The 23,177-nt window shown below is 37.6% G+C and overlaps 2 protein-coding genes across 3 annotated transcripts; one reads left to right on the top strand and one right to left on the bottom strand.

Moving 5' to 3' along the window:
* Window positions 1-8,585: 8,585 nt before the first annotated feature.
* On the top strand, window positions 8,586-18,479 carry LOC113675742 (guanylate kinase). Of its 2 annotated transcripts, XM_089193080.1 has the most exons (10): window positions 8,614-8,724; window positions 9,251-9,402; window positions 11,079-11,189; window positions 11,857-11,898; window positions 12,528-12,624; window positions 13,497-13,560; window positions 14,374-14,448; window positions 14,566-14,650; window positions 16,568-16,653; window positions 17,098-18,479. In XM_089193080.1, exons 3-10 carry the CDS (start codon window positions 11,150-11,152, stop codon window positions 17,116-17,118), a joined length of 510 nt encoding a protein of 169 aa, XP_089049206.1. In that variant the 5' UTR covers window positions 8,614-8,724; window positions 9,251-9,402; window positions 11,079-11,149; the 3' UTR covers window positions 17,119-18,479. The 2 variants fall into 2 exon arrangements, with proteins under 2 accessions (XP_027048135.2, XP_089049206.1); XM_027192334.2 differs by lacking the exon at window positions 9,251-9,402 and having other exon boundaries at window positions 8,586-8,724.
* Window positions 18,480-20,243: 1,764 nt separating this feature from the next.
* LOC113675740 (frizzled-5) lies at window positions 20,244-23,146 on the bottom strand. The gene has a single exon (XM_027192330.2). The coding sequence runs from the start codon at window positions 22,670-22,672 to the stop codon at window positions 21,044-21,046; it is 1,629 nt and encodes a 542-aa protein (XP_027048131.2). The 5' UTR covers window positions 22,673-23,146; the 3' UTR covers window positions 20,244-21,043.
* Between the last annotated feature and the right edge of the window lie 31 nt (window positions 23,147-23,177).

Below are 23,177 nucleotides of genomic sequence, written 5' to 3' on the forward strand. Positions count from 1 at the left end.
TCAAATAGGCAGAAAGATGTGTATGGAGGTAAGATAAAACTCACTTGACAATTAAACAGATGGTGACTGACAAGCATCCACCCCAATACTTAATGAAAAACATACATCATAATCAGGTACTCAAGCGTGCTTCCTAATACTATTATGCATGCTTACGGCGCCAGGAGACAAGTACCTCGAGTTTGAAATTTTCGCACCACAGTTCCCGTCCAGCTTAGCTACGAGTTTTGAGATTTTTTATTAAACATTTTGGCTTTGCTGTTTAGTTATAATTAGTTATAGTTTTCAGTTAGTGGGCGGTGTTTTGGTAAACCCGAAAAATGTGCACCTCAACTTTGAACTGTGATCACTAAGTTAATCTAAAATTTTGATTTCTGAGTAGATTTTGGCTAAAACTATCATTAGTTGGAAATACGTTGTTGAACTGTTCTTATTTCATAAGAGCTTGTTTTATTTTAGATTTATTGCACGCTTTCTTTCTCAAAAGTTTTAAATTGAGAGAACAAAATCCAAAGAACTGTGTCTAGAATGAAATAAAGCAATTGGTTTATACGTCAGCAGTGCATTCATAGAGATATGGTCAGATATGAAGCATTGAGAAGTTTTGAGAGCACTCAAGAAGCAAGAGTTGCTCGAGGCGTAGCCAAAAGCAACACTTACGCTTCTTTTGTGCTCTCCATTAACTCCCGCCCATGAACGTACACTGATGTATGAACCAATTTTCAATTCAACCACACTAATTATTACCTGTTTCAATTCACTAAAAGCTATTTTGTTTTATTTCTGATGGAAGACGGGGAAAACAACCGCGTTTACTTGTATTGCAATGGCCAATTACCTTCTCTAAAACATGCGTGGGTACATAATTCCCTTGCGCTTGAAACGGAAATGCGTAAGTCGTCGTTGTTGAGTGGCCATTGGTAAGAATTGTCGCAGAAGTCCTTTGAAATAAAAACAATAACATCTTGTTATGAGCGTGGGACAAAGAATAAATTCTGAGTCACCATGATGAATTGAACCTTAGGCTTCGAATTCCGCGCTCCGATGCTCTACCACTGAACCAAAGAGACTCTATGGTCAGCGAGGCCCATTACGAAGTTCATATACGACAAGCGTCCATCCATACTGCAAGGACCAGCGATGTCGATAGCGTCATGTTTGTAAATAGAATAAGAAAGATTTCCTATTTCTTAATTCTTTTTTTTTTGTTCCGCGCTCGTAACAAGACGAAAAAAATCTTTCTCTATTTCTTCACCAAGCTCAAACCTTATCTTCTTTTTTATTCTATTTGATAACATATTGTTTGCAGTGATACGATAAGTTAAAAAACGCTTGAGAAACGCTGTGGACAATCAGTGAAAAATTATCTCAAGGATCGTCTATATCTTACCAGTGACGGCAATCACCGTTGCTAAGTTCTGAAGCTCCTTTTAGAAACAAAACCTTCGAGCGAAGTCCAGTAAGACCTAAAGTTGTTTACAATGTTAAAAAAGCTAAAAACGAACAAAGCTACTGGACTAGACAACATTCCTGCACGCTTGCTTAAGGACGGAGCCCCAGTTATTTCGGAGTGCTTGACTCTCATAATTAAACTTTCTTTTCCATATGGAGTGATGCCGGCCGGCTGGAAGACTTGCGCCGTTATTCAAGTCTGGTAACAGGGAAGAAATAGCTAGAAATGGATAACTCTCGCCCAATTTCTATTCTACCAGTAATTTCCAAATTCGCTGAGAAAGTCGTCTATCTTCAATTGTTTGGTTATTTAAACGCTAACAATCTTTTGTCGCCCTATCAATCTCGCTTCAGCAAGAATTTCTTCGCTGAAACAGCTGTCACCTTTTTTGTGGATGAAAACCGTACATACATGGATAATGGTCTTCTCACTGGGGCGGTCTTCATTGACCCGAAGAAGGCATTCGATACCATAGACCACTATATCCTTCTAAACAAGCTACAGAGATATGGCGTTTGTGACAAGACTTTTCTTTGCTTTTCCAGTTCTTTGCAAGGCCGATCCCAACGTGTAGCGGTCGACAAAGTTTTTTCCACGCCCCTCGATATAACTTCTGGCGTTCCTCAAGGATCAATTTTGGGGCACCCAGCTCTTTTCATTTTGCATAAATGATATGCCCTCTTGTAATTGTTTTCCACAAGTTCTACTGCATGCTGACGATTCAGTGCATTTTTTGCCGCTAAAACTGCTATTGAACTAGAAGCAAGCCTTAACACTGGTATCAAACGTATTTCTTCGTGGGTGCAAGAAAATAAGCTTTTTATGAATATGAGCTAAACCGAATATGTAATTCATGGCTCACATCAAAGGATAAAGCGGCAGGGGAATGTAATCTTATCCTGTAAAAGATCTCCTTACTTTTACGGAATCTGATTCTTTCAAATATCTTGGAGTCATAATTGATAAGCACTTGAGTTTGAACAACCATATTAAGCATGTAGTCATCAAGGTCTCGAGGAAATTGGGTGTTTTTATGCTTCTGAGAATCTCTATTCCCATAGCTGCAGCTGAACGCCTCTGTAAGACGATTATTTTACCTATTTTGGACTACTGTGATGTAGCTTGGCACGGATGTGGAAAAATCAATTCTGTTCCCCTCGAGAGACTACAGCATAGAGATGCAAAGTTAATTTTTCCAAATTATAGTCTCGATACTAAAGAACTGAATGCTACTTTGGGTCTCGTACCCTTGATTGATAGGCGTAAACTTCACACTGTCTTGTTAACCAGGAATTGCCTAGTTGGTTCAGTACGACTTTATCCATTATTTTTCATTATAATGCCTCTGGACACACCGTTTTGACAAGATGCTGTAATGGCATTCGCATTCTGAAAGTCAACGTAGATGCTACCGAGAGATCTTTTTATTTCATTGGTACGATGGAATTTAACGGTCTTCCGCGCCATATTTAATCAAAGGATTGTAGACTTATACTTCTTTTATATGTTTTTCGGCCGTGTGAAAATTGGTAGTTAATTTTTATCTTCTAGACCTTGGTATTTTTACGTACATACTCTAATAACAGGACCTCCTTTGATACTATTGCTTATTACACTGACGGGGTTATCTTGTATAAATATTATTATTATTAAGTGTCTTAGGAGGCAAAAGCGATATAAATGTTGAACTCAGTTTTTTCGCGGCCAAGGTAATGCTTTTGGTTTAGTACCTGAAGTCATGAAGTTTCAGGATACAAAAATGTCAATCGAGAGTACTTTATACTCGACCGTGAAAGGAGACTGCGCCCCAATAAGAGTACCATTTTCGGAAGAGAGAAATACAAATCTCAGACAACCCTTGGACAATTAACATATCCGAAATTTTAGATTTAAACATTCTTTTTCTTGTTTTTGACAGGTAATCTTACAAGTGTTCTGCGTCCCACGGGATAACCACCATATTCATCTGGACCTTAGGCTTTCCACGTTTAAGGCTACGTATAAGTTAAGTGTCTGAACCAGTCAAAACACAGAAATGGTTAAGGTTGTGCCGCTGACTGATGAAAAAGCCAGAGAGTTATGAAATAGGGAAGGATAAGGAAAAAGTCAACCTCGCAGCCTTACCTACATTATGAGAGCAATAGAAGCCCACCTATTGGTAGTGGGGACCGAACCAGTCTATAGGCCTGTAGTCCCGGGCCTACAATTTTTGTAATATGACTCTAATTTTTCTAATTTTTATAATATGACTCTACAAAATATTGGAAAAAAATTAACTTTCGTAGGGAACAGACCGACAACAAGTCGAAAAGCCGGCCACGCCCTTGGTTGGTGTCCGAGACAGTGTTGACAATGAGTTATTTTACGCTTTCAGATAAATATACGTGAGATATGTATGTGACCATGAGACCTCGACCGCCTACATTAAGTACGCAAATCCCACAATTTCCGCATGAAATTCCTGCACCATATCCGTGAGGTATCATGAAAGCACCCAATCAAAGGGGAATTCCTTTATTGTCGCTACCCTTCTTGTTTTTGCGATGTACGTAAAATGAACGATGAACGGTCATGAAGGCAGTATCCCCTGCTAGATGGGCACTACGACGAATTGACAGAATGGGAAGCGTCCACTCAGAAGACCAAAATTTTTTACTACAAGGACATGTATGAAATGGAAATGAACTTGGCCTCCGCGTGGACTGCAGGGGAATGACGGAAATATGCCAATGTTGCCTCTGGAGAGACCTGGTGTCAGGATTAGGTTTGATATGTAAGACACAATTAAGTTGGGAACAAGAAATGACTTTGGCAACAGAGGTGAAAAAGCGAAGAGTATTGGCAGTTCTGAAATTCTAGCACAGAATCTAGGGCATATTTTTGCCAAACCTAAGGATCCTGTCACGAAAGAACAACGAACCGATGCTATTTATTCTATTCCGTACAATGACTGTAATCACGAGTACTAATATTGGTACACGTTTGAAAGAGCATCAAAAAGTTGTCTTCTTTAGACAAAAAGAAAATTCAGGTTTGTCGGAGCACACATTCCTAACTAACCATACAATTGGCTGAGATAATTCTAATCTAATTATAATTAATAATAATAATAATAATAATAATAATAATTCTTAGCTCACCCCTGATGAAGGCACCAGACAGGAGTGTCGATACGTTGGGTCTATGGATTGTAACTTCTCGGTCACATTCATTAAATCTTTAAACCAAAGTAGCATCAAACCATGTCTGATTGTCCACCTGGTTGCCTTGTAAACTTTAATACATCTGGTTTTCAGTGTAAGAATTTCATTTCTCCAGCATTCCTTGGCAGGAAAACTCTAATAGAACGAAGATTTTTACCTATTAAAAGTCAAGAAAAGCATTATCAACTCTCCATAGGAACGTATTTTAAGACGTACGCACGGGCACGGTAAAATGACACGCTAAATAATAGGGAATGGGTGAAAGGACACGGTGGCTCCTGAGCGGTGTGACCGATGGCACGACTTATCGAATTTTCTTTTGTTTCTAATGCACCTTAAAAACAGGGGCGCGTGTCAAGAGGAACAATACTATCATTGGAGTGTAAAATGTCACACAGCCTACTGAAGTCGGCAAAAAAGCGCACCAGGAAGTGATATAAGGCCCTTGAAGACGGAAAAAACGTGCTCACAATTTTCAGTTGAGTTTGATAGTAAGTATGCCATTCAAATTATTGTTTCATTCTACCACCTTTCAGGCAATAAAATGGCGACAATTACGTTGTGAAAAAAAATTTCCCTCATCAAGCGCGTATTCGTGCCTCTTGTAAATCACTTTGAAAGTAGTTTGTGAATAATTCAACTACTTCAGTCAACATCAACACCAAAGAGAAATAAATTGGAGTGAAATTCCGAATGCTGAAAAGACCACTTAATCAACACAAATGTTGTCGTTATGTTGACCTATGTTTGCACGGACGAGCACGAAGAAAAATTTTATCACAGTTTTATGTCTTAAGCACAGGTGTTCAAACGCGCGTGGAATGATTCTGAAACACTACCAATCTAGTACCAGTCCAGTAGTTAGTAGGTGGTGCAGCCGATCGCTTTGAAAATTTACAGCAAAAGAAATCTGACTTAGTTCTCGATAGCAAACTATAATTCCCTAAGTTTAGTTTGATACCGAGTTTTACGGGTTCGGCAAGATGATTTTTGTTCTTTCCAATATGGTTACGCAGCTTTCTCACAATGTCTTGTCACGCAAGTAAAACTCGAGTCGTTATTCATACCTGCAGTCGAGAGTGCAAGTGGGCTGTTCTGAGTGCCACGTCCCACACAAGTCTCTTTGTACTCGTATCATGTAGCACGCGTGCCTTTTAGCACGTGCCGTAAGACACACTGAGAGTGTCATACACTGCTTAAAACAAGGCCAAACAAAAGTTACCGCCGAAGGCGATGTTTTCAGAGAAAGATACAGGCATACTCGGAAAAAGGGAAAACTCCGAATGCTCCAGATAGGAGTCAAACCTACGATCTTCCGATTGGCACTTCATCTTTCACTTAAATCGCCAGGCTTACATATGCGCATATTGGCAAATTTTTGAAAAGCCTCGCGCGCCGTTTCGTGACTCGCGTGGCCGTGCGTTTACTTAAGTGCACGTTTTCACGTGGAGGGTGAGGGTCACAAATGAACACGAAATACAGGGCTCTCTCATAACAATCACTTACCTGCCGTTTTAGGAATCTTTATAGTGCTTTTTCCTATTCTGTTTTATTCCAAATATTTATTGAATACACCACAGGTTTTCCAATGAATATTTTAGCGTAAGGGTTGCTGTGAGCTTAACTACAAAATTTGAAATGTTGTAAAGCTATGATGTATTTTATATTTGGTGTGATTTTCTCATATTTCTATGAAGCTTGGAAATAAATTATATTGATACTTAGAAAGATATTGAGATTACCATTCGATGTACTCTGTTTCATGACAATGATCCTAAATTGGCATGTACTGTATACGCACTTGTGCAGCACACATCAAGAGGCACTAATAGCTTGCCATTTCAAAAAAGCACTGGAGCTCGCGAATCTAAAATTTTTTTGAGCGGCTTGCAGCTCAGTTATATTCAGTTACACTCAGATACTACAAATTGTACTAAGAGATGTAACTTATGCAACGGCATGAAATCACTCGAAATTTGCTTTGATGCCACTACTTGTGACCTTTTACGAGAAAACTTTCGCAATTTTGTTGCTAGTTCTCGTTTAGTGACTGAAAACAATGTTATGGTTCATAATACACTTTGAAAATACGAATTGAAGTTTACCTTGGACTTCCTCAGCAGTTGTCTGATACCCGTCAAATTTAGATTGCCATGGTTGACAATGAGAGGTAGGGTAGCTTTTTCTCCTCTTGTCAACTGAAGCAAAATATCTGAGCTAGCTCATCATCAGAAGACCTTTCGTTCTCAAACAATTCCCCTCAGATATATGAGAGAGTCATCAGTGTCATTGTGAGCACATTCCAAAGGATATTGATAATACTTCAGTAAGGAAAAGAGTACAGTTTGTCCCTTCCTTATGATATTTCCCAAAGTAATTCCCTGAAAATTGATCATTGCCTTATCCTGCTTGATCCAAATTGTCCATAAAGTATAATATAGAAGAGAAGTGCCATCAATTAAGAAAACTAAAATAGCAAACCAGGGTTGTGTGCCAAACCAACATAATATACTAAGAGATTGTAAACTCCTGAATATACATACCACAGCTGTGTAACCTCATGTGTTGGTAAATTACCTTTAAAAAATGTTTGTGAGCCTCAGAGACAGAAAAGAACGAATACATACATAAAAGTTTGATGAGACACAGTTGCAGTTCTTAAGAATTATTGCTCTTTAACAGCAAAAGCGTCAAGGAAATCATCATTATACGTTCTAAAAAGAAATTCACAATTTTCTGACGAGAAATTCTACCCGATTTATAAAAAGCAAACGCAGATGTACCTCCGTGAAACTTGGCAAACTGCACGAGAGACATAGGAGATTCATTATGTGTTTGGGAGACTCCAAAGTAATTCAAAAGAGTTGTAAAATACGATTTTCCTGAGGAGGAACCAACTTTTCGGATTTTAATGCTCAGAGGGTTCTGCCACAGCTCGCAGGCTAAGATAGGAATAACTATACTGACTGACCTTAATAAAATAACAACATAGAGACTGGGCATTACGTTTATCTCCCTGGTAATCATAACGTCATGAGAAGATAGAATTTAAACACAAAGTCAGCCAAGCGTTTAGTTGACGTAATTTGACCAAGATTTGTAAGGCACTGTATCAAAGTAAATTAGACTGATATTGTTCCTATATGTCGTATTTGATTTCATTTTACTCCTTCTCTTGAATCCCGATGACTAGCTATACATATGTCCTAACTGAAGTCAAACGAAATGTGTTGAATTTGATGTACTATCCAGATCCAAATAACAGATACAGCAGAGACATGGTGATAGACTCGCCCAAAGATGTTCTTCTTTAGAATGAAAATAGAGGAAAATGTTATTTGAAAAGAATTATCTGAGTTCAAACCTTCCTTTTGCCTCTTGTATTACCATTTCCTTTGTTCTTCTGCATGTAATGTAGACATCTCTTCAGTGCGACCACATGTTTGATATCCGTGACCTGATTGGCTGAGATCGAGGTATAGCCTTCAGCATGGAAAGTAACTGATCGAGAGATTTTCGAAATACAGCCTATAAAAACAGAGCGACGCCAAATTAGGTTATATCTCGCAGTATCATGTTGTTATTTTCCAGTTATATACACTGCTTGACGTGTTATTTCGAGTAATTATACATATCTGTATTTATAAACTAAAAGCTCCTATTCTTTTCGGAGCGCGACAATGATCCAGGTGAATGTAATAATACACCCACTAATTAGCTGAAAGGATTGGAAACAATAATTGTTGTGAGGACAGGTTCTTTTTGTAGAACAGATGTCAAGACTGTAGAAGGATGTGTATAATAAGAGACTGACTGACTCATCCTAAATTGAATGTCGCCTGTGAGTGTAGTCAGAATGAAGAGAGACACTGAGAACGAGCTTGATGCCCGACCGGCTTCCGACATAGTGCAAAGGACAGTTCAATGATGATTACATGATGTTATTTTAATCCTCTGAAGATTTTTTTTAAGGTTAGAAGTAAATAACTATATCATCCTGGAAAGAGTAAGGGCTACAAGAGTTGTGCGCGTGGATTTTGACAGTGCTCTCTTCCCTTATAATGTCAGGTAAGTCCTAACATTTCACTAGGCCACAGAGATGCCGGAAAAGGTAAATAGCAGATCAACAGATCACTCATCAATCGACAGTGATTGTTCAATAGTCAGAAACAATCTGCCGGAAATACAGTTTACATTTAATTTTTCTTATTCCTTCTTTTCCTCTTGGCGATGACCGTAAATTGCACCGTGCACATTGTTGCTTCACTTTTCACGTTGTTGATTGTTCAAAAACTTATTTGTACCACGGTAATTTAAAACATTGCTTCCTAAATGGAATTAATATTATAGTTTACCTTGTACTAGATGCCAGTGGTAGAAAACCTCCTCCTTGGTGTTCAGTAGGCAATTTACGAGAAAAAGGCCAAAAATAAAAACAAAAAACAAAAACAAAACTTATGAAAAAGACAAATCGCATTCGATTGCTCGGTAGCCATACCATTGACCACACTGTTGTCTTGGTGAGCCAAGTCTTGAAAGCTTTAGTAGAACACAGCGACGTTTCAGAATGACGAGATTTTGAACTGTCTGTTAGGTCGAAATTTTACAGCAGGAAACTTGGCAGAACGCAAAGAGGAAGAATCTATCGAAGGAATTTGTACAACGGAAACTGTGACAAATCAACGAACAGGGATCTTTCTTTACGTACAACAGCAAGTATTTTTTTTACTTCAGCAAGTGATGTATGTAAAGAAATTATTGGACAATGTGAATAAGCTTCAATCAGGAATAGTTTTTATTTAAAGTTTGAATTATTGAATTCCGTATCCTATATCTGGTTATTTTTTACCAAATTGTGAAACCGTATCAAATTTGAGGCAAATTATTGTGCAAAAGTGAATCATTGTATGAAGTCCTGGTACTTTTTGAGACCCATTTTTCTTGTTCACATATTGGGATCAAGTTCTAAATCAGGTGAATTTAACTTGGTGTTAAAATTTAAAGCAGCGGCTTTCGTTGTTCTCTAAGAAATTTTTCTGATGCAGTTTTCAGTAGTTATGAGAGCATGTAGTAACTAATGATTTCAACAAGATGTGGTGAATTTAAAAACTTCCCACTGTTTTTGTAGTAAAGTACCACTTTACAAGATGAAATGTCACTTATTTCTTGTAATTGCACCACTGGGTTTTTACTATAGGAAACTGGTTAAAATCAGTTTACTCACTTTACTTTTATATTGAGGTTGGTGTAGAAGCTATTTGTCAAAATTTCAAATTGGAGACCTTTTAGTAAAAAATCAGAAATAGCAGTGGAAGAACTTCACCTGTGTTGGATTTTGAAAGCAATATAGTCATATAAAGAAGTTGGAAAATCATTTAAATGAAATGACTATTTCAATGGTTTTTTGTCAAGTACACAAGCAACCATATCAAAACAGCATCTCTCTTTCTCTGTAGCTGCAGGTGTTAGGAACAAAAGAGACAATAGAATAAAGTTGGTTCTAGAGTGAAAGCTCTGATTTCACTCTTATAGACCATTTACAATAGTCACTTTCCTCTGTCTTCTCTCCTCTTTTAAATTTGTTTGATAACATATCATACCTTTACAGAGTAAGGAAAATAGGAAACACTTGCAACCTTGTGTGGGTTAAAAGAGGGGTTGTTAAAGGATGATATTATCTTCTTATCAATTGTTATGTTTGTGCAGCCATGCTGTAATCAAAGTCAGCAATACTAAATAATAATACTAAGTAATGTCCATTCTCCATGAGATCTATTGTAACATTATTGTTAATATTTTGATCGGTGTGATTTATTTGAAAGACCCTAATTGAGGGATTATCTTACAGGGTCTCATTGAAGGTTAAATTAGGTCTTACATGAGACTAAGCAACCTATTTTGATTGAATTTTTTTCAAATGAAAATTTTTTTTCAGTTTTATTAGTGTAACAGTTTTTCATTTTTAAGCCCAGTCTTTTAACTGCTTTAAGTCATTTCTTGTATTTTTCTTGGCATGTTTTGTAACAGCACTTTTATGTTAATAAGGCAATTATTAGAAGTATCAATATTTTTATGATAATCATAGCTATGATCAATCTAGAATCAACTCTATCCAGCCATGAACATATTTAAAAAGTGAAATTTGATATCTGCATATTACTGGTGGGAAACAATTTGATAACATTGGTTCAGATTTGCATTTCTGTATAGAAGTTGTGCTCTTTATCACTTTGAGATTTAAAAGTATTTTTAAAATTCTTTAGAACTTTTAAATCAGTTTAATGATTTTGTAGTTATGAACCCACCTGTTAAAAACTGTTTCAAAATTAAGTACATGGTTGTGTGTTTGTATTACTCATCTGTACTGTTTTTCTTTGTTGAATTTTGCTAAAAATATAATTGTCTCTTTTTCCCTTGATTAGTTGGAAAAATCAGATCATTAGTTTTGTTTGGTCCAAGTGGTTGTGGCAAGAGTACTCTTAAAAAAAAGTTGATGAACGATTATCCTGCAAAGTTTGGCTTCTCCATATCACGTAAGAAATATGTGGTTTTGACTACAAAATTTTTTAAACATGGGCTGAAACATTTACATAGGTTACATTTTCAAGGATGTATTTAGAAATGAAATTCAAACTGAAATGCAGTTTGCTACAGAACTCCTTTATTCAATGTTTCAATTAAAGAACACAAAATGCAACATAATGCTAGAGGAGAGAAGTTGAAAGTAGGGGTATTTGGGTAACATTGATATGCTATTCCAGAATATTGTGATTTCAGTGGTAATGTAGTGTGACAGGTATTTGTGATTGGTTACTGTATGCAAATGAATGTGGCTTGCCATTGAAGTAGGCATTGGTAGGAGAGATGGCTCACCCTTTATTCATTATGGTAGGGAGACATATAGATCGAAAAAAAAAAAATTTTAAAAATTGGTTTCTGAAAAAAGTAAGACAAGGAAAATCTCCCTGCAAGTGAGCATTTGTAATAGATTCCTTCTATTACAGATACATTGAGTTTCCAAAAGAAGCATATGAGCTTCTGGTTTCTAGCTAGGTTTGTTTGTTTACTTTTTCTCTCTCCCTCTTGTTATTAAATTTGTGATCTTGTATGATGCTATTTCTTCACTCTCTAGAATGGTTCAAAGGTAGTCTGTTTTTCTTTCTTTGATAGAAAATTATTTCTTGTGCCATTGTTTTTCAGACACTACAAGACATCCACGACCTGGGGAGATAGATGGAAAAGGTAACACATAGCAGGAATGGCTTGTTTCCTTTTTTTAATTTTTTTTTTCCATTTTTTTTGGGGGGGGAGGGGGGGGTTGGGGAGAAGAACATTTAGTCCAACTTTTGAATATGTTGTCTTTCAGGAAAGTAAAATACTTTTGTCCTTTAGTTTTTCCATGAGTATAATGTGATAAGTTTCACTGGCCAACCAATGCACACTGCAAAAAGAACATTTTCTTCATGAAGTATAAGTTTTAGTCTTGGTGACAGATTTAATCCTGTATTACCATTGCCCTTTACAGAATACAAACATGGGAAATCAGATGTGTTCTTATTAGCTATTACAAATCAAAGACCTTTGGTGAGCCCCAGTACATTTAAATGATGAAACTCTATAAAGGGTCTAAGGTTTAAAGTTTGATGGAACAAATGCAATCACCTTACATTATTGATGTACACAACAATTTTGATGTGGTTTTTTTGTTTTGTTTTGTTTTGTTTTGTTTTTAAAATTCTATTTATTTGAGATTATTACTGTGATAAGTACAACAGATCAGTTTTTTAACATGTTAGGGATAAACTAATTATTTTGATATTGTTTTAACATCATCCACTCTTTGACTAGGTAAGTTTTCTCTTTGCATTTAGATTACCACTTTACTGATCGCAATGTGATGCAGAAGAGTATTAATGCTGGTGAATTTATTGAGTCAGCAGTTTACAATCAAAATCTTTATGGAACTAGGTAATATAGTGGGCAGATTGTAACCTGCACTACAATGTAATTGTAATTTTCTCTTTTATTTGGTGTTGGAGGAAATAAATGATTTGGATGCTTTTGAGCATAGCTTGTTGAAACTCATAAACTAGCTTGTGAACATATTGCTATAGAAGATCATCTCAGATGCAGATGTATTTCATATAGCTTGCATTTTATTTTCTATGGGGTGAGTTGTAATGGGATACCAATATTTAAATTTTTTCTCCATTTCAGGGAGTCTTATTTCACAATGAAACAACATGTAATTTTCAATTGTAAATACAATTCCTTCAAAACTATCATGTATCAGTTGTGGGAAATTGCAGCAAATGCTGTTGGAAAGTGCTCAATACACACGAGTGTAGAGCAAAATACAGTTCAAAATGACTAAAATGAAACACGCATGATTCCCTGTAACTCTGAGTTTCATGCTTACGCACTCATAATTAAATCTGTCTGATGAGTGCGTAAGCATGAAACTCAGAGTTACAGGGAATCATGCGTGTTTCATTTTAGTCATGTATCAGTTGTTTAGGATGACTTTGAGGCTAACAACATATAACCTGCTCAGAATAGATTATCAACAGAAGGGACATGTTTCAATTGAAATAACTGGTAACTTTACCTCTTGATAGATGTAAACTCAGTGCAGCTTATGTAAGTAGTTTTTCTTTTTAGTACCTCCCAGTTATCTTTCTTCTTTGTAAATTAATCTACTCTAACAGGAGAATATCATGTCCTCTTGACTCTGACTAATTTTAAAAAGAAGCAAACCCACACAGGCCATGGCATCTTAAGGCAAGGATGCAACACACCATAAATACTCAAATTTATTATTGCTATTTGTCTTGTTGAAGCAAAAAGGCAGTACAAGATGTTTTGGATGAAGGCAAAGTTTGCTTGCTGGACATAGATATGCAGGTGTGACCAAAAGAAGAAATTAAGACCATTGTTATGTGACAGGGCAGGAGTTTAGAATGAGATAAGAAAAGCTTTGATGAGCAAGGGTCATATGACTTTCAATACTGCTTGTTTGAGTAAATATTCTTTGTATTCATGTAAATCCACCCTCCTTTTAGATATTCAAAGTTCATAGAGCTTCTAGCCCTTCTCCTCCCTCTATCTCTAAGCACAAAGTAACGGTATTGTTGTTCTGTACAAAATCTTTTGTAGATTAAAGCCTTTATCCGCGTAGGTTTTTCACACAAAGAAATGAGTGAATAAGCCTCTGGGGTGCATATCAGATCTTTCACAGTACCTCTTTTTGTATGCACGATAGTTAACTAGGCTTTTTTTTCTACCATCCTGGGAATAACCACCAGAAGCTCTCCTCTCGCCTCCTTTATCCCTAATTAAAGGGAAGTCTCTTAGCCCAGAGGCACAGGTGTTTTGACTTATTACTATGAAAAAGCCAATCACAATTTTATGTAGAAAGAACAGAATGTATATTTACCCTAAAAACCGATTGATGAACCAGAGGAAATTGGTGATTGGGATGGAGGGAGGGGGGGGGGTAATCAGCCAAAATGTACTGGCACTTAATTAGAAATGGGCAATGCTTATCATTGCATAGGTTTCTTAATGTGTGGATAAGTGGATAATCTCTCCCGACTTGTCTTGTTGAGTCGCTTGGCACCAGGGTTGGCATTCAAACATAGGGCGTGTTAACAATATACTAAACATGAAGTTCAGATTGATCGTCAGCTTGCTTATTTTTTGTCTTTATATTTTCAGGGCGTGATTAGTTTGAAGAGAGCAGACATGGATTGTTATTATCTCTTTGTTAAGACACCTACATTAGAGGAACTGGTAACTTATCTTGAGTTTGTACTAATGTTTAGTACTAATCCTGAAACAATTTTTCGTATGATGATGTCGTTAACAATACGAGAAGATTTATTATCGTTGTTGTTGTTGTTGATGTAGGAAAGACGCCTTCGTGCTCGAGGAACAGAGACAGAAGATTCGCTTTCAAGGAGACTAGCTACAGCGAGGAAGGAACTAGCTTATGGTAGGACTGAAAGAAACATGCATGTACTAACCCTTTGTTTTGTTTCGACCCCTGAACTAATGACCATCTTCCGATAACTAGTTCACTTGAGTTCAATTCGCCAAGTATATAAATTGCCAGTCAGTACCTTGATTTGAGTTTCGGGACAAGAAGCCTCCGTGTAGCCTTACCCTCTCCTTCAAGGAGAAACTGAAGCGGGGAAGGCACTGTTACGCGTAGGCTACAAGGCAAGCTATTTACAAGGCAAAAAGATATCCCGCCTAAAGGGAACTGCCTCGAGGAAGCAATGTTACCTCTCAAACGTGAAACCACAGGTAGCCAAGGTTTGCACAATGGGCCTCGGTAAATAGGTCTCCGTTTCGTAATGGGCGAAACATAAGATTTTGTATGGGAATGAACATCGAAAGGTCGCATCCTTAACCAAAATACGGTAAAAACCCTCACATAAGAACCTAAAATTTAAAAACCTGTTAATTGCTAAAAACAGTTAAGCAGTTAAGCACCTGTCTCATAAGAACCATCTAAGCAAAAATCTCAATGCAACTTCTTATTTTAAGAATGTAGAGTTCATTCAAGTTTGATACAGTACATTGCATGCGATACAAAAGTAACAGAAACTAGCCAGAACACCGGTAGTGTTGTAAGACCACAATACTGTTCTATCAATACATCCATAGCAGTGCAACATATTTGACGGTGTATACAAGTTAACCATGTAGAGCAGGGCACTCTAAAGCTGGTAGACAGCGCAGTATCACACCCGCACCCACCAATACAAGTTGTTTTCTTTAGACAAAAATTAAGAACGTGATTGAGAGTAAACATTATTTATAGAAAAACCTATGGAGGCTAACTTGAAAAACCCTGGGTTCATATATACGGGTTTTTACTGTACCTGAAATAAACTTGTTCAAAGACAAACTTACCACGCCCCTGTGTTTGTTCCTTTGCATCTTGTGAGATTTCAGGCTAATTTACAGCTGTTTAGGTCGTTTTTAGTTCTCCTGCTTTGCCCTTGCAATAAAGATCATATAGAGGGGCGATTAAGGTGAAAGAAGAATATAAAAAGTAGCTAAACGACTGTGAATCAGGCTAAAAAAAACTCACAGAATGCAAAGAGAAGTACCAAGAGGTTAATTTGTTGCTGAACAAAAGAGAAACCGCGAAGCGCATTTGTGATACCATGTTTTAATGATCAAGATGAGAATAGACAGTGGAATTTTTCTTTAAAATTCGATTTGTATAATCAGTCTCGAACAAACAAATATTTCAGGGAAATTGAAGTTAACGACATCAGGAATAGCCTCTCACTTGTACAAAATGCACAAAACCTTGATGCCACAATCTGAAGGGTACAAACGAGATATTATTTTTCGATAACTAAGACAGTAGCTTTTAAAACAAAACAAAACCGGAAAGAATGCAAACATTACTAACATTTTTAAGAACCTTTTTAATGCTTTTACATGCATGTTTGCGTCTCATTAGTCACCAACATGATAATTTTCCTGAGTGATCATACTGTAGAGCTGCACACTGGGCTTCAGAGTTCACGACCCTCAGAGGCAATAAGGCGTTAGTCAGCATACTGAGAAAATTTCCATCAGATAGACGATCTTGGCTGAGGTCCAAAACTAATTTCCGAACTTGAAAAAATCGTTTACCACAAAAAAGCAAGGAGAACATGTAGACAAACTTCTAATTCATCATCGAACTATTATCATAGAAAACTGCAAATTTCTTCCAGTTGCAAGACGGTGGCTGTCGACGAATAAATGGGAGTGTCCACAGTTTCTGTAACGTGATATCTTTATGGTTATTATGCGATTGTGGGACATATGTAAGATTGTTTACAGATATGACACATGTTTGGGTCCAGCTCAAACTACTGATTGCTCTTTATTTCCCATATTTCAGCTGAAGAGCCTGGCAATTTTGACAGTGTGATCATTAATGATGATCTCGAAAAAGCCTACGTCGATTTAAAGAATAGGATTCACAAGGTAAGAGACTTGCCTTAATGCTAAGCATAGGAGCATCAGTAAAACATGTCCCAGAACTTGAAGGAAGGTACTATACATGATTTATAGTTTCCATCCATGTTTTGCGAACAGAAAAATCCATCAGCAAATTCGTCAGTATCAGTTTGCTTGGTATCTGTGATCAAAAGAAGTTGTCCATAGGCCACAAACCACAGCGGAAGACCTCAAACCCCAACACTTTAATGAGTACTCGTTTCCAAGTAAATCACAGATCTTCAAGAGAGATAAACAACGCTCTAAATGGGATACAAAATTTTTAGGCATTCGCATCGGAAAATTAGCGTGCACTTAGACATTTTATTTCGGTGAGAGTGCTTTTTAGGAGGGTCAAATAATTGGTATTTATTGTGCTCTTAAGTCCTATAATTTTGGTCCATAAATGTATTCTTTTTATTTTTCATTTAGGATGTTGTTTCCCTCTGGTAGCCTGTCTCTTACTGGATGGTAACAGCACAGAATTCAATTTCCAACTTATGATTATTCATTTAAAATTTCGTCACAATAGTTGCATCGTATTAAAGTAGAGAGTTTTTCTTGACTCTAAAAACTTAAAGAATTAGTGAAAGTGAAGAAGTCAGGGTCTTAATATACATAGCTAAATCATGTCGGAATATTTTTCCCGAAAGATCTAGAGTTAGGCTAGTAAGCTTGGCTTGTAGTTCTCTCTGAAAAACTTAACGTTATTGCCTCGTATCTTTGTTTCTTTATTTGCTGTATTTTTAAATAAAAAACTTTAAGTTTGTCGAATTTTTTTTGCCAATTGTTTTGCTTGTGATTTAGACAAGTTTATTATTGCTTCTAGAAAAATGCAGACTGTTCATCTCGTTAGTGAAAACCAATGTGCAGTCAACTCCCATATATTAAGGAGGTCTGCTGTCCACATAATTGCAACGTTCGTATAATGTTAACTGATAGTAGCAAATATGATTATGACGATGTTGATGAAGAAGATGATAGGAATAATGATGAGGCAATGATATAATGACGATGATGGTAACATTAACAATAATAATATTACATGTAATAACAATAATAGCAACAATCACATGATATCTCTCAGGGCTTCTTTGCGAGTCTTTTCAGCTCCGTTTTGTTCCTCTTGGCAGCTCATTTTATACACCTTAACTGTCAGCGTTGCTTTGATCAAACAGATATTTCGTGTAACAATACGATGCGTAACAGTCGTTTTATGCTAATTGTGGAAAGTTAAATCGCAAGCTAGTTAAAATTTATTGCTTGCACCAAATTAAACGAGTGATTAAATTACTAGTTATCATAGTCGATTAGGAAGTTCAATTTAAATTTCATGAAGTTTTTAGTATTTACGATACAAACTTGGCCCTTTTAAATGTGTGATTTACTTCTTATCTTCAGTAGCAGTGGTGGCAAAAGAATGATTATAAAGGTGTGGTTTCAGTCCGGTAGGTTAGGTCATTCCAATAATAATTCGTGGATGCGGTGTAGTTTTCCTAAGTCGCTATTCATTTTATAGACTTTAATCTCGTTAACAGTTACAATATGGAAACTGACCGCTCTCGAGGCTGAAGGTGACGCTCCAGGATATATAAAGTTAGTCGTGCAACGTATGTTCGGTTCAATTTTTTGTCATTCGGGATGATTTGAACGCTTGTCACTGTTGATTCGGACTCCTTCTTCATATCACAGTCATTCACATTTTGTTATTTTATGTAATGTGTATCAATTCTTACTAAGCTTATGGCTAAGTAAGTAATTTCTCCTCAGTCCTTAAATAAATCACCAAACGGTTATTCATTTCCCAAGGAAAATTGAAACATTACCATTCATAATCGTATGTCCATGAACTTTCGTTCCGAAGGCGGAAAACAACTAAACGTAAGGCCTTCAAGTCTACGAGACAACCATGTTTATGTGTTAGACATATCTGACGGCATTAACTAAGTTGAAAAAGGTCCAAATCCGATCCGTACTCAAAACCTTCTTATCTTTCAGTATCTCAAAGGAAGGATTGTTTTCTTCATCACGACTCATTGTGAGGACCATTTTACGATATACCCCTTCCAAAACTGCGTAAATCAGGGAAAGTAAACGCCATTCTGTGATCATGCCATGGCGTTCTTAGAAAACAAGTCTATCAGCGGCGGGTTTAAAATTTCTTACATTGCGTGTCATTTTCACTCGGTGTTTCCTTGGATAGAGAAGCTTCTTAGGGTGACATTTAAGGGGATTTAAACCAAGTTTAGCATTAAGCCGGCGACAGATAAACTAACTTACTTAACGGTCTAATAAGTAACCAATATTTGAAGCCAAGAAGTCTTCCAATGCTCCTGTTACGTTGTAACTCCCCCACGAAGGAAAAATCACTAACCTCGTGATTTGTTGTCTGAAGAGATGATACACCTCACCGCTTGAGTAAGAGGAAAACAGAATTCTAAGCCGGCTGTTGGGTTATCTATGTAATATCTCGATCAGTTCATTGGCCGGGGTGGAGGGGGAAGCTTTATTTTAATAAGCTAAGCTCAACTTTCAACGGTTAGCTTCGATTTCTAGACGAAAATTGTGAAGATTATACTTTTCTGTTCCAAACTATCTTAGAAAAGTCTGACCTCATTAGAACAGGAAAAAAACCGTACTTTGAAAAGAAAGTAAAGTTTGAAATTGCGTGAATGATTCCCTGAATGAGATAACACGACTACTGTTGAAACAACACATTCCTGCACAGATTATACATGCTTTTAATACTCTTGTATTATAAATATACCGCAGAAGTCAATATGACCGAAGGATACGCTTGGTTACATTTGCATATTTTGTGACATAATTTGACAGCATAACTGAGTCCATGGTTCGATAATCGGGCATAATGGACCGATTTTACGGGTTATTGAGGCACTTTGTCACTGTCGTCAATCGAATTTATAAACTATGAATTTCAGCTAAATAACTACTATTCTTATGTGCTTCAAGGAGAGTGACAAAGATATCAAATCGAAATCATTTACATAACGAAGTACTTGGAGCGCTGTCGTGAGTTTGTTATCAGGTGTACTGACATCTATCCGCAGTCTAATCACGAAGATTCCTTAAAGATGTTAGCGCTTTGAGCCCAACTCGGAAACCGTTGTGCACAGTAGCGATGTATCATCACTCCCACGCTTTCTTGTTCTGTTACATTAAAAGTAAACATATTAAATTTTGTGTTATCTGAAACTAAAAGGTCGTGACGTTTTGATGCTTCGTAAACAATACCACGAGCTTGAGTTGTAAAACATGTTCAAGGCTTCAAGTCTGATGAAGAAAATTGACGAGACAGTGATTAATAGCTGTGGGTGGTGTGTGATACGTGCTGTTAGAACTGGCTGCTAATTAGTGGGTTGGATTTGCCACCACAACTCAACCTTTTGTTTTCGTAGAGCTCGTTAAGTGCTTTGTCATGTGCAAGGCAAACGCAGACATCTTTACTAATTGTTTCCACACCAACCGAGCTACTAAAGTTAACTGTTGTTGAGACATGAACCTCAAATTTTAGTCTTCGGGATTTCACTTAGTAGAAAGATGACAGACACTATAGGTTAAAAAATCTTAGATATTTAATGTGACCTAGGACGTTATTGTCTTGCATTGAGACTTTCAACTAGCGAGACTGGTTCGTGAAGCGACTTGTTTAGGATAAACTGCCGGTAGAAATATATTATCTTATCTAAAATATAACCTGTAAACAACGTCGTCTCCAGCTCAACTTATTTTAAACAGCGTATTGCTGAATGATCTGGCGTTAATAGCCTTAGGTGGACGCCCCTCTTGGGACCTTTAATTAGCACCATAATTAGACTATTGAAAAGATTGCTAACGTCCAGTGCGTATCTACAAAACCTCTTTTTTGCTTGCGAACTCTTCAGTCAGCTGTCTGATGGTTAAAAGCTTGGTGCTGTAATCACCGCAGATGTTTGGATTTATTACTTCCCAAGGAATTATGAATTAAAATGCTTCTATTGAGTTCTTTGCTTTAAAATCACGTTTGAAAGCGTCCAGGGATGACTTAAAAAAGAACTTAATCCATTAGCCTATGCAAATTTTACTTGTCTTCAATCATGAATGTTTAACGTAATATTCAAGCGTGCTTCATTTTCCTTCGGTCCATACGTGTACTTTTATACAGTTTGAATGGTCCGGAAGGATTAGCGTTCCCAAGTTGTTTCGTTTGGCAGTTTTAGCCTGCTCTGTGGTAAATGTTTGGCATACTATGCACTTCATGGCCGAATAAGCTGATAACAGTGCATTCAAAAGACCTTTATTAGCGATGGTTTGTTCAAGCGAGTGGGCCGGCAGGTATTAAATATTTCTGATTAAAACAAACATTTAGTCAGCTTATTCAAACAGTGGCCGTTACAGTTCTTTCCCCCTTTTCTCTTCGTGCTTGTGTGTTGCCAAGTAGTCGATTGCAAAATCTTTTCCAAGATTCTATTGTCTTACCAGACCAGATCCAAAATCCCGACGTGATGCCGACAACCAACGCCATGAAATACTTGATAATAAACACCGAATGGTCCGGTCGAACCTGATTTACATTGTTGCAATCCGCACACACCACGGATCTCTCCCAGGTTTCCCTGTTTACAAATTCGTAAAAATAACAAGCCACAACAATAGTGGCGGGCACAGTGTATAAGACAGAGAAGACTCCGATGCGAATCATTAGCTTTTCAAGTTTATCAGTTTTGATCAGTTTATCAGTCTGCATACGTAAAACTTTCCGAATACGAACCAATGAGTAGAAACCCGCTATTAAAAAGGACGTCCCAAACACCAGGTACACGAGAAGGGGTACAACAACAAAAACGATCAAACTCTGAAGGTTATGATTTCCGACAAAACAAATCCCACTGACTGGGTCTCCATCTACTGTAGACATCGCTAGGACAGCGATGGTTTGTATCGCTGGAACAAGCCATGCGGCCACATGAAAGTACTGTGAATAGTTGGTGATGGCCTCTGTTGACCACTTCATCCCAGCAGAGAGAAACCAGGTGAAGGACAATATGACCCACCACAGTGACGATGCCATTCCAAAGAAATAAATCAGTAGAAAAACGATGGTACATGCGGCCGGTCCTGATGTTTCGTATCTCATCAAGCCTTGAGAATCGCATGCCACGTTCTTGTATCCGGCGATGAAGCGAATGATGTAACCTATAGCCACAAAGCAATAGCAGACAGACAGAAAAATGATCGGTCGCTCGGGATATCTGAACCGTTGCATGTCGATAAGAAACGTCAGCGAGGTTACGAGGGTAGAGATAAAACACAGGACAGCCCACAGTCCAATCCAGAACGATGCGAAGTTTTCTTGATCCTGCGAGAAGTACGTTTTATTGCAAGACATTACACAGTGTGGGACACCCCCTGTAGAAATGTCCCGCAAATTCGGTTTAAGTTTTTCGTCAGTTAATGACACAAACGGCGGTCTGCAAGAGCAACAGTTGACCGCCTGATTGCCCGAATCACCTCCTTTCGCCGATATCGGTGCACTTGTTGTTCTAGCTGTTGTTGACGTCGGAGTTGTTGTACTTTCGTTTTTTCCTACACATATCTTATTTCCAAATTTAGGAAAGTTTTCGCATCTCATTCGTTTGGGCCACGAAAAGCCGTACTGGCGCATAAGAGGCGCACAACCTTCCCTTGCTTGCTGGCAAAGCGATCGACATGGGGGAATTTCTTTCCTAAAGTTCGGCTGACATATAGGAGCATAAATGGAGCACAGAAAGAGCTTCAGGTCTGCCGAACACTTGATCTCGACTAGCGGCCAGAATTGATGAACTTCAAGCGCCGCTTCTTCCTGTGTGTCGTGGTTGAACATGTTTGGCATGTATGTGAAGTTATAGCCAACACTTTGACACAAAGGTATCTTGATCTTTTCACATTTCCTTTCTCTGCTGAGAGCGACGTAGAACGCGCTAGAAAATATCAAAGCTACATACACGATGCGGCGTGTTACATGCATTGCGCCCGCTATTTTAAGAGTGGTTTCATTCTGGCTTCAGCGAGGTGTTTTGTCAGTGTTTAGTCGATTGCATGTCACCCTTGTCATTAGATTAGCGATATTGACAGATTCACACAGCGACCAATCAACGAGCGAGGCTCTCTCATTAGTGAATTGTGGCATGTAATTCGCACATCAGTGAATGGAACTTTTAAGCCAAAGCCATTAGCAAAAGAAACGCAATTCCTTGGAAATTAGCGCTTCATCAGTCCTATTCTCTTCGGTTCATCTAGCTTTTGTTGTGAAATTTTCCACAAAAGATATTTCTCGTGTTTGGCGTTGTCTCAAGGCGCCCTTTGATCTGGTGTAAACCGCTTTTCGGTAGCTTCACTTGGCGTCTTGCGCGATGTTTGCCCTCTAAACAAAATGCAAATATTCTAAGGCTTAGGCTTAGCAAATATTTGCTCACGGATTATTGGCTGGATGTTTCGAGATCTGCATATCTTTTCTCACGCGCACTATATAT

This window comes from Pocillopora damicornis, chromosome 14 (assembly GCF_964200805.1).
Source record: "Pocillopora damicornis chromosome 14, jaPocDami1.2, whole genome shotgun sequence".
NCBI lineage: Eukaryota > Metazoa > Cnidaria > Anthozoa > Scleractinia > Pocilloporidae > Pocillopora > Pocillopora damicornis.